Below are 13,047 nucleotides of genomic sequence, written 5' to 3'. Positions count from 1 at the left end.
ATGAGTGCACTGGATGGACAGATGCTTACATGAGTTCAGAAAACGGACATGTTCTTCAGAGCACTAGATAGATAGGTGCTTGAGGACATTTTCGAAAAATCTTTTCCGTTATTATCACCTATACCACAATTTTCTTTCTCGGAACCTCTAGGCTTTAACGTGGTACCAATAAATTGCAGGAGTGGTACTTAAGATGCTATAAAATAAGCTTTAAACATGTATTTGTCACACGCTAAATGAGATAAGCTATATAACACAACAACAACAACAACAATACATTTTATTGATTTGACCAGTTACAGATCACCATCATGCAAATTGATATTGACTTACGAGAAAGTAGAAGTATGGAAATATAAAGAAAAAATAAATAAAGGACAGGAAAAATACAAAATTAGTGGTTATTGTCGCTTCACGAGTGTTTAATGGAGTATGAACAACGAAAAAGGCTTTTACTTAGGTGTCAGAAAAAAGCAGACAGTTGAAAATTTGAAAAATATGTAGTCTTTTGATTTGTATATTATTTTTTAGGTAGTCTTTTTTAAAAAGAAAACTTATTTTCTTCCGTATTCTTTATTTTTGTTATGGACAGGTATGTTTTGCAATAACTTTATTTGTTTAGATACTTTGTAACTTTTTAACCTGTAGACGACAAAAGTTTTTTTTACCTATGAGGACATTATCATCAGACCTGCACAGATACAAGATCCTATCTTTAAGTCATTAACATTTTTAACCGTCTTAAAAATCCATTGTTTACTTGTATTCTTAAAAATACAGCAGCAATTTACTTACAATGTACTTAGATTTGTAAAAAGGAAGTTATAAACGCCTCACTGAATTTGGCAATGTTGATACAAAATTAAATTTGGACATTGCGATTTCTACTTTCATGCCTTTAATAATAAAAAATACATTGGCAACATTAAATTAAAGGTAGCAGAAATATTTGTTGAATGTATGCTTTGATGGATACTAGTGGTCCTTTAAGGCACCCCACTGAGGTCCATAAGCATATCACATAAATAATAAATTATCAACTGTGGAACTTTAACGATAATTAAGAAATATTCTCAGAAATAAATTGAAAATCTTATCTTTTTTTTTTATCTTAGCTTGATTTAATTTGAAAAGCGTTGCGAACCTTTTCTTTTTTCATTTTTCTGTACCATTTTACTAACCAAAAAATATATTTGGCTATGCATATTTATTTCAAATGTAGAAAAATAAAAGGGCTTTGAATATCTTAAATAAACAATTAATTTACTGTGCCTTTAACTCCATTTGCTACATTCAACATATAACTTTTCGTTGTCAATCTTCCGTGACTTGCTCGCATCTTAATAAGTTCTTATTAAAAGGGAAAAAGAAGAATTGAGAAGTAAGTAACAAACTGAATATATAAGAAACATTTTCTTGCAAAAGGTATTAGTTTTTAATATTAAGCATCAACTTAAAATTATAATATTATAATTGAATTTTGGAATATTATCTAATAATTCATTAGTACAAAAATATATTTCTAAAACAGTATATCGTCTGGAATGACCAAGCTATTGGTCATGATTTAAATGGTTATGGAACATGTATATTGTGCCGTTCTGTTAAACAGTATTATATTATAACAGCGGGTAAACACTCGCTCCTGAAGTATAGGAACACACCGCACAAGTGATTTCCCTTCCTTCAACATAGGGGGGACACTTCAGGACACCGCATTCTCCCTGAGTTAAACGGAAGTTTTTCCCGGGTTTATCACCACTACCAGAATTTGCCTTTCTCGGGTTCCCGGTCCATACAGATATATTCTGATGTCCCAGGGTCCCCAAAAAGACCAGCCATGAGGTAACCTGAATACTGTAAAGTGTAACCTCCGTGACAACTGTTCTGTCCAGGCACCATCATTACGTTACCGTGCCGAATGCGACATGCTACGCATGGTACATCGTGGTTATGGAGGGCATTAAATTTAGGGAGGGTTCCTTGGGCCCAGTATTCTGCACCATAAATTCTCGTACCACCTCCAAATCCGTCAATGTATTCATCCCACTCGGGTTTGTTAGAAAGACAAAGTGTGTTGGCAGCTGCCCCTTCGAATAATTCATTTCCACCAGCAGCACTACCTTCGTATACTAAAATGGCATCTTTAGGGCAAGCTTTCCTTCCCCAACGGATATAAGTTGACCCATCTTGAAGACTCAATTGATTTTGTAGCTCATCAATAGTTTTATGAGCACCTTCAAAAATAAGGAAAAAACAGTTTCACAATCGTGAGCAAATGTTACTTCCATCGAAGTGAATTTCAAGGGAAGTTGGGCCTGTTGCATTCTAATTCTGATGACCTTTGCTTGGCATAGTATTACGTTAAATATTTTGTAATACTTTACTAAATAAACACTTAGGAAATTAAATTCGAAAATTTTAATGGCCTTTTCTTTGCATAATTCAGGATAATCAACAAGAAACCGACCTTAATTATTCTCATACCCATCTAAGTAAATAATAATTTTCATGTCATACAATTTGTGACAGATAAACAGCTTACCGTTTAACTCCTTCTTTAGGTCCACACTGACACGTTCTTGTCTCTCCAGTTTTTGTTTAAGAATAATCAACTGTTCTATTACATGGTATTCATACTCGAATTTATTGTGACATGGTTGTTCCTCTGTTAAAACCACGCTTGGTAAATTAACTATGAAGGCAAGAACTGTGACAAAAATATGAAACACTTCCATTATTAATTAACTTAACTAACTTGTACGTTCAGGTGATACTTGATTATATGGTGTAACAATCCTATTCAAAGTGTAAAAAATGATCTGGACGAAGTACATTAAAGGTAGTCAATCTTATCAACTCATTTTTCAGCTTATTCATTTGTAAAATCTTTCAATATTTTAGTTATTCCCTTTTCTACTGTAACAGTACTTATCTCGCATTTGGGATATGTTGCTTCAACGTGTCATTTTGGTTTGATCTATTTTCTGACAGATTGTATTTTTTCCAAAATATATTTGCTGTTTCACTACTACCGAGCAACACATGGTCCCGTAATTGATAACCAAGACTTAAAATGTTCTTTTGTTGGGTTGACTTTTCATTGTTAGACCACATTGTTTAATTTGCTAATATTACTTTTTTGCATAGGTTAATGCACGGAATATAGAGCATTATCGCTCTTCTTGTACAAAGGTATACGCAAAATTTGGTAAAACCGCGATTCGTTATCGAATTCTCTTAATATTAAAAAAACCCCACAATTTTACATGCTTTCAACATAATAAATATGTCTTTTACAGTTATGTTTCGATAATAAAACTATCGGGACCATCGTTACAATACGCTATCTGAGTCACGCATATTAAGAATGCGTCAACAACGGATTATTCATCCATTAATTCATGTTTTCTTCTCCGTAAATGCATTCCTGCTTGTGCATATTTTATGCAAGAATTATCCATAAATAAATAAGTTTATAATATTACATTTAAAGCGTTCAGTAAAATGTAGACATTGCACAAAATATTTGATATCATCAGAAGTAGGCCCTTTATATCCCCATTGTTCGTTTTAATTTTCTTAAATTGTAAAACACTTGTTTATTTTCTTCCGTAATCTTTGTCTATATTTCAGGTGTGTTTTGTCTTTATTTGTCCACGTTTAGATACTTTGCAATTGTATTTAGTGTATACGTCTTTTGTTTAAAAACAAAACAGGTTATTTCTTCTAACAGGTTATATCAACAACGATGTATATACATGTATGACGCGGTATATAGATCCCTTTTCTTACGAAAAATAATGTCAAGTAATACAACTATTCACTAACTGTTATTGATATAATGTACTATTGGCTTATGCTGAGTTGATGACGATACCAATCTTATTCCTCACAATTTGTGTCCGTGTCTTTATTTCTCCTAAATAAGCAATCCCTACCAAGACGGACTTACCTATGCTAAAAAATCCGAACATTTAAACAAACAGAATGTTTGCTGACTTATATATTATTTATAGCTATTAAAGAAAAAAACCTACATAATTTTCATACTGATTATAATTATTGTCAGAAACAGGAAGATCATAAAATGTCAACTCCCTATTGGCATTATTTCGGCTTTGGTTAGTGAGTATTTGAAAATTTAGTCATGTTGTCAGACCTATTTTTCAATCATGATATTTCCGGAGTAGTCTTCGTTTCTCGGCAGGTATCAAACAAATAGGTTCATTACTCATTATAAAAAGTTTACATCGTGTATTTTTATTGTTGCCGTTCTTAGACGGCGACATATAAAATTAACATGTTTTGACCATTTTTACCTACCCGTACACCGCCTGAGACTTTAATACCACATGATAACAAAACCCGAAAAGAGCGCCTTGTTTTTGTTACCTATGTAAAGAATTGAAATACTATCTTCACATGTACCAGTGAGTAGGGTAATACAGGGTAAAGAATACACTTATCATATGTAGCTCGTTTGCTCAGGTCACTAATTTTTTGTTTGTTTTCAAATACGCGGCTAAAGGCAATTCAGAGCATTTTTGGAAATAATAATATTTGTACCGTATTGACTCCGAGATGATTAAAAATATATCGCGAGCTGTTCCGATGCTTACTGCAATGACGGTGTTATCAAAATATAACTGTCGACTGACATCGCTCTAGCATGTGAAAAACATGACGGAACTTGTTTCTTTAAACGAAAAGAAAATAATAAAACTCGAAATTAGCGCACCACACGAATTCTTTAATGCAATAATAACACTACAGCACTTTCTTATTATTATCATCTTCAGAAGCACTCGGACTTATCAAATTAAGGGAGAAAACAAATGCTTGAAAAAATTTGAATTCTATTCGAGATTTTTCCCCTGTTTTGAAAATATTTAAGGGGTGTATGCTATCTTTTCAGGATATTTTAAAAACTTATATTCACATTTATGTTCTTTAAGTAAGTTTATTTCAGCTAGTTCATACAATCCTGTACATGTGCTGTATCCATTGTTTAAATATTTTTTCTTTACAATGCAGTCGATTCATGAAACAGATGTAAAATTAGTTTAATATTACATTCTACATTTGTTTTACGAGGGATGTTCCAGAAATATCCGGAATAAAGCCATAAATTCAATAACATCTATTTAGTTTAGATAACAAACACTATCTTCATGCGTAATATATCCTATTCATATTGAAACAAGTATAATAATAATAAATATGACCACCACATTGATATTGAAGCAAACATAGTAATGCGCATACGTCATAAGCAATGACGTCAAAAACATATCTAAATGTTTTCAAAGTATTCGCTGTTGTACGCAATATTAGGTTGATGCCTTAAAACCCAGTTGGTCAGTAATTATATTCTTATACCATAAAGGGTCATTTTTACTTTAAACTGACATTAGCCTTCCTGTCATTTCGACATTTACCAAAAGATCTTTTTATGATCGTTCTGACATTTAACCATCCTAGCAATCCAAACGTCTTCCATGTAATTCTAGGTGTTCTCTCATTATGTCATCATATTGTTAATAAATAGTAGGTTTTTTTTATACAATATTGTTATATTCTTTCCCTTCTTAAATAAGTACCTGTATCTGCGCTATCGATACACTTTTTACGATGTGTTTCATATATTAGACATAGTCTGCCTTATCTATTTTTCGCTTTGTTGTTAATCTCAGCTATTTAACATTTTACCCCATGAGCATATTGTAAAAAATGGCCGTTTTCATTGAAAAGCCTCCTGTAACAAGTTCAAACTGCTATGAAACAATGAAAGTTGCTTCAATACTCATGAAACTTGGCACAAATGTTGAATAGACCATGGCCTCTGTAACAGCATGCTCAATCGTAAATTTCCTGTTACCATGGCAACGAGGGACGTCTCAAAATTGCCCAAAATCACTATTTTGCATTGTTTTTTCATCAAAACTGATTTCAAAGTGCTGCAACTTCTCAATGAATTGAGATAGAGTAAAAGGCTTTTCAGTGTCGGTTACTAGTTACCCTAAGATCGACCTGAGGCCATTTTGAGCCTGTCACATGTCCAAAATTTTCTAGGCGATGAGGGGGGACTTCCGCCACCTTCAACCCCCCCCCGTCAAACAGAAGGGGGCACATCCCCCTTCTGGCAACCCCCTGATGTAACATTGGAATGGGGGCGGCGCCGAAAAAGTGGTCACTTTTTTAACAACATTTCTCAAACGAAAAACAGTGTTTTGGGTCTATAAAGGGCATTTTTTCACTGTTTGAGGCCTCCAAGAAAAGGGGGGCAAAAAGCCGTCAAAACAGGTCTATATCAGGGAAAAGGTTAAAGAAAGACGCAAGTAATCATCCTGAGACAGTACTTATAAATAGTCCCCTGTACAATTGGAGATAGTTCATGCCCTCATTTTACATTTAGTTTATACTACAGTTGCTTCCCTTGAATCTTGTTTCTTTAACGTATTTTCTTTCTATGTATGTTCTTTAGTGACGGTGATATGTTTGCAAAATAAATAAGTATAAACGCCCACTTCATGACAAAAACATTTAAATGTACAACGATGCCAATTCATGCCTTCATATGAGAATATAAATTGTACTTTAAAATACGTAATTTTTGCCTAAACAATCACCAAACTGCATTATAAAGATGTGCTTATAGAAACATAGCAAAACTGTCATTGTTTATAATGTATACTGAATCTCTGACTGTTGATGAAATAAAATATGTTTCAGAACATATAATTTTAAATCTTTAGTATGCGCAAATAGAATAGATGCTTTCAAACCAAATCATTGCCGTGATTTCTTCATAAACAATAAAACCAAAGTCGCCAAGACCAATTAGTTTATAAAAAGATGGTTGGTATGAATGAGGCTAAAATTTTGAAGAAGCTCGCCTTTCCGTGTATATCTGTGCTCTCAAATTATATAACCTTGTTATGTTATGTTATGAAATTTGATGCACACGAAGTTAAATCTTTAGTGTTTACATAAAGGTGACATGGAAGGCCGTCATTATTTTTGTGAAATAAATGCACCTAAAATTTACGTCGTAGCTAGCAGGAAGAAACTTCCAAAATTAAATTACCAACTTAAAATTAATCATTGCATTAAGCACACCAATATTTCTACTACCATTCAAAAGACGAACCAAAATTCAGTCAATGATTTTAAATATAAAATAGGATAAGTTGTTGAGTTGATATTCCGCACGGAATGATGGAGCTTCTAAGTTTAAGGAATCTCAGAATATGAATGGAATAGTGTCTGGTGTCCTCACAGCATAAAATAAACATCGAAACAAAACCCAGAAAATTGAGCATCTCGAGCAAAATTACACAAACAGTAAGAACAAGCTTTTGAGATATAATATCATTAGTGTTTAATTGTCCCATCAATTAATGTTGAGTAATCCGTGTTTTTAAAATTATACTTCAAATATTTGTAGCATTTCCTGTCGAAAATTTCTTAAATTACTTCTACTTAAAATTATAACTCGAAGATATTCAAGAATAATACCAATCAAGTACGGAGCACATTTAATTTTTTAAATCTAATTCAGTTATCATGGTTAAATGATAACATTTAATCAACAACTCTATTGTAATAAAAAATCCAGTTTGAAAAAGGATTAACATTCTAACATTCTGGCTTCAAGTGTATTAGCATACTGCACACGTAGTTTCGTTTCCTTTCACATAGCAGGACAAGTGGTTGAGAGCACTTGTATTGACTGGTACTTGAGGGAACTACTTTGTCGGGTGCTTTAGGGCACTAGATGGACAAGTGCTTGAGGGCACTAGTTTGTCGGGTGCTTGAGGGCACTAGATTGACAGGTACGTGAGGGCACTAGTTGGTCGGGTTCTTTCGGGCACTAGATGGTCAGGTGCTTGCATGAGTGCACTGGATGGACAGGTGCTTACATGAGTGCAGAAAACGGACATGTTCTTCAGAGCACTAGATAGATAAAAACATTTAATCAACAACTCTATTGTAATAAAAAATCCAGTTTGAAAAAGGATTTACATTCTAACATTCTGGCTTCAAGTGTATTAGCATACTGTAGGTGCTTGAGGACATTTTCGAAAAATCTTTTCCGTGATTATCACCACTACCAGAATTTTCTTTCTTGGAATCTCTGGGCTTTAACATGATACTAATTGCAGGAGTGGTACTTAAGATGCTATAAAATAAGTTTTAAACATGTATTTGTCTCACGCTAAATAAGATAAGCTATATAACACAACAACAACAACAATACATTTTATTGATTTGACCAGTTACAGATCACCATCATGCAAATTGACATTGACATACAAGCATACGAGAAAGAAGAAGTATGGAAATATAAAGGGAAAATAAATAAAGAAAAAGAAAACTACATAATTACTGGTTATTGTCTTTCCACGATTGTTTAATGGAGTATGAACAACGAGAAAGGCTTTTACTTAGGTATCAGAAAAAAAGCAGACATTTGAAAATTTAAAAAATATGTAATCTTTTTTTGTGTATATTACTTTTTTAAAAAGAAAACTTATTTTCTTCCGTATTCTTTATTTTTGTTATGGACAGGTATGTTTTGCAATAACTTTATTTGTTTAGATATTTTGTAACTTTTTAACCTGTAGACGACAAAAGTTTTTTTTACCTATGAGGACATTATCATGTGACCTGCACAGATACAAGATCCTATCTTTAAGTCATTAACATTGTTAACCGTCTTAAAAATCCATTGTTTACTTGTACTCTTAAAAATCCAGCAGCAATTTACTTACAATGTACTAAGATTTGTAAAAAGGAAGTTACAAACGCCTCACTGAATTTGGCAAAGTTGATACAAAATTAAATTTGGACAATTTCTATTTTCATGCCTTTAATGATAAAAACAACATTGCCAACATTAAATTAAAGGTAGCAGAAATATTTTTGAATGTACGTTTTGATGGATACGAGGGGTCCTTAAATGAACCCCACTGAGGTCCATAAGCATATACAATGTAATATATCCACTGTAGAACTTAAACGATTATTAAAAAATATTCTCAGAAATAAATTGAAAATCGTATTTTTGCTTTAATCTTAGCATGATTTATTGTTCTATCACATCGCATTGAGCGAATGATCTGAAATGTTGCACACAAGTCATTTGTGTAGACCTACATTAAATGGAACATTATTTTCAAAAAAAACAATTTTAAATTCAATTATGTCATAAAACCACTGTAGAGTCCCTTTAATTATGCACAGTGAACCATGTCAGAAAAAAACAACATATCAATATGTCATTTTATTTTAGTAAGTCCTGTAAGAGTCCGCGAAATGACTCATTTCATTTCACAATTAGTGTGTATAATGATTTAAGATAAATTGTATTTGCATTTCAGATGCTTGCATTTGTACTGTTGAAAAAAATGAAGTGAATAGCCGGAAAAAGTTAAGCAACTATATATTGTACTTTATGCTCTACACCTACTTTATCTAAATAAAATCAATCGCCATATTTTGGCTAATAAAACAGTATTGCTTGTAACAGGAAAACATGAAAACATATTTGCATCCCTGTCTCTTCTGTACCAATTTACTTACCAAAACAAAAAAATTGATTATACATGTTTGTTTCAAATGTAGAAAAATAAAAGGGCTTTGAATATGTGAAACATACAATCGGTTAACAACTTTTCGTTGTCAATCTTCTGTGACTTGCTCGCATCTTAATAAGTTCTTATGAAAAGGGAAAAAGAAGAATTGAGAACAAACTGAATGTATAAGTAAGAAACTGAATATATAAGAAACATTTTCTTGCAAAAGGTATTAGTTTTTAATATTAAACATCAACGTAAAATTAATTATAATATAATTGAATTTTGGAATAATATCAAATAATTCATTCGTACAAAAACATATTTCTGAAACTTTATATCGTCTGGAATTACATAGCTATTGATCATGATTTAAATGGTTATTTAACATGTACATTGTGCTGCTCTGTTAAACAGTACAGTTTTACATCATAGCAGCGGGTCAACACTCGTTTTTAAAGGGGTATGGGAAAAAAACCAGCAAAAAGTGTTTTTCCCTTCCTTCAACAAAAGGGGGGCCCTTCGGGGTTCCCCGCATTCTCCCTAAAGTTTAAAACGGGAGGATTTTCCCCGGGTTTACCCAACTTTTCCCAGTTTTCCTTTCTCGGGGTTCCCGGTCCATACATAATATTTCTGATGCCCCGGGTTTCGTTTTGTTTCACCAGCCTGGGGTTAACCTGAAAAACTTAAAATGTAATCCCCCGGGGAAAAATGTTCTTTTCCCGGCACCTTTCAGAACATACCGTGCCTAATGCGACAGTGCGTTTGGAACATTGTGTTATTTAAGAGCTTTAAATTTTAGGGGGGTTTCCCTTTTGTGCAAGTTTTTTTGCCCTTTAAAATTTTTTTTACCACCTCCAAACCCGTAAGGGTTTTCCCCCCACTCTGGATTGTTAGAAAGAAAAAATGTTTTTGGCAGCTCCCCCTTCGTGTAATTTTAATTCCCCCAGCAAATCCCTTGGGTTTTTATCCCAAAACCTTTTTTTTGGGGTTTTTTCCCCCCCCCCAAAGGGAAATGTAGCCCGACCCGTCTGGACGAATCAATTGATTTCGTATTTTCATGATTGACTTTTTGGCCCCCTCAAAAAGTAAAATCATATTTAAATGTCATTTTTTTAAAAACCCAAAAAGTGGTTTCAATTTCAAAAACAGTTGAAGGTGTATTCCGTTTTCGAGGTTCTTATGACCAACTTGTATTTTTAAATGAGTTTGTTTGTTTGATTGGGTTTGACGTCACACCGATACAGCATAGGTTCCAGCTAAACTTGTGGAGGAAGACTTCAGGTGCCCTTCCTTGCATTATTTCAGACACGAAAGGGCACCCGAGTAAAAATACCGACGTTCCGTAGGTGAGCTGGATAGCTTCCTCATATGACAGAATCCTTTGTCTCAAGGCGGGATTTGAATCCATAGTGGTGCAAGTAGTTTGAAAACCTAAAACATTCGGCCAAGGACGCCCCTTTGTAATAAATAAGTACAATACTTTCATGTATCTGGGACGGGCTTAATCTGATTTTGAAGGAACTTGTTGTCTTAGTCATTTACTGTTAAATAATATACTTGAGAAATGAAATATTGAGAAATATTGATCAATGTGTTTTCATTTTCCGTCTTTTCACTGTTAGCAATTATTCTTTCACTAATATGAAACATATTTCACGAATGTTCACTGATGACTTGCCGGACTACTTTCTTCTAATTCAGCCAATACACAGACATTACAAAAAAGAGAAAAATGTATATAATAAACAGAAAATTCAAGGGCTTTCTATTACTGCAGGAATTATTTTCATCTTGCGGTATAAATATCATTTATTTAATTCGTGGCTACCGCTACTCATTTGATATTTAGTTTCTTTCAACTCAATGAAAATAAATACTTAATATATAGAAAATATTTTAAATATCCTTTATATGTATTATTTTTACATGAATGTATTGAAAGAAATCATTGTCAAAAAAGTTTACACTTTGGATAAGAAATTACTGATCGAAAGACGAGTTTAATCTTATAATAATTCTAGAAAATCACGAACATGGATAATGATGACGACACAAATTGCTGTTAAAGAAACCCAGGTACAAGTCATGTGCAAATTGGTATTATTTTGACATAAGCATTGGCTTTGTGGCGTTATTCGACAATCTTATAGTATGCATTATCAGATATAATCAAAAAACAAACGAATTTAAGTAATAGACGCTAATGATATTGAATTTGCTGGAGAGATGTAGAAGCGACTTAAGCTTTTCATATTAACTTGAATAGATGTATATGGAATTTACCTAAATACTACCCAATTTGTACAAATAACGAATACGTCTTACTATTAAGCTGCTTCTGTAGGTCCAGATTGACTCGCTCTTGTCTCTCTTGTTTTTGTTTAAGAATAATCAACTGTTCTATAACATTGTATTCATACTCGAATCTATTGTAACATTGCTGCTCTTCTGTTAAAACCACGCTTGGTAAATTAACTATCAAGGCAAGAACTGTGACAAAAATATGAAACACTTCCATTGTTAATTAACTTAACTATCATGAACTCGTAACTATCTTATTCTGTGGTGTAACAATCCTAGTCAAAGTGTAAATTAAATAATCTGGACGATGTACCTTAAAGGTAGTTAATCTTATCAACACAATATTTTCATCTTATTCATTTAAAATACCGGTATTTTCGATATTTTGGTTATTCCTATTTCCATTCTCACATTTGATATATATTGCTACCACTTGTCATTTAAGTTTGAAACACTCAAATGTAGATCTTTTTTTCGAACAGATAGTTTCGTTTTCCAAAATATATTTGCTGTTACATAACAGAACAACACATGTGAACGAAATTGTTATGCAAGACTTAAAATGTTCTTTTGTTGGGTTGACCTTTCCTTGTTATCCCAAATTGTTTAATGTGCTTGTATTACATTTGCAGATTTTAATACACGGCAAAAGGAGTACTAGCGCTCTTCTTGTATAAAAGTATACGTCGAATTCGGTACCAGCGCGATTCGTTATCACAAAGAAACCAGTGTGACATGCTTTCAACATGCTAGTTCAATTATTATGTGTTATGTTGTGATATTAAACTATCGTGTCCATCGTTACAGTACGATAGCTGAGTCACGCATATTAAGAAGCTGCAAAGAACAGCGTATGCTTCAGGTTTTATCTGTTAATGCATGGTTTCTTCACAGATAATGCATTACCCCTTTACGCAGATTTTAAGCAAAAAGTATCCTGAAATAAATATGCTTAAACGATTACATTTAAGCGTTCAGTAAACAGGAGACATTGCACAAAATTGTTTTTATGTCATCAGAAGTAGGCCCTTTATATCTCCATTGTTAGTTTTAATTTTCTTAAAATGCAAAACATTTGTTTATCTTCTTCCGTAATCTTTGTCTGTGTTTTAGGTGTGTTTTGTCTTCCTTTTATGTTAAGATACTTTGCAACTGTATTAAG

At 32.9% G+C, this 13,047-nt stretch overlaps 1 protein-coding gene across 1 annotated transcript; it reads right to left on the bottom strand.

Annotated features, from left to right (window-relative positions):
- Positions 1-266: 266 nt before the first annotated feature.
- LOC132740829 (uncharacterized) lies at positions 267-2,822 on the bottom strand. Its single transcript, XM_060728846.1, has 2 exons — positions 2,546-2,822; positions 267-2,237 (listed from the first exon to the last, which is right to left on the bottom strand). Exons 1-2 carry the CDS (start codon positions 2,736-2,738, stop codon positions 1,762-1,764), a joined length of 669 nt encoding a protein of 222 aa, XP_060584829.1. The 5' UTR covers positions 2,739-2,822; the 3' UTR covers positions 267-1,761.
- Between the last annotated feature and the right edge of the window lie 10,225 nt (positions 2,823-13,047).

The sequence above is a fragment of the Ruditapes philippinarum genome, unplaced genomic scaffold (genome assembly GCF_026571515.1).
Source record: "Ruditapes philippinarum isolate M1 unplaced genomic scaffold, ASM2657151v2 ctg7603_1_1_1_1, whole genome shotgun sequence".
Lineage (NCBI taxonomy): Eukaryota > Metazoa > Mollusca > Bivalvia > Venerida > Veneridae > Ruditapes > Ruditapes philippinarum.
The sequence above is the reverse complement of the archived record's forward strand: the minus strand, read 5'-3'. Positions and strand labels throughout refer to the sequence as shown.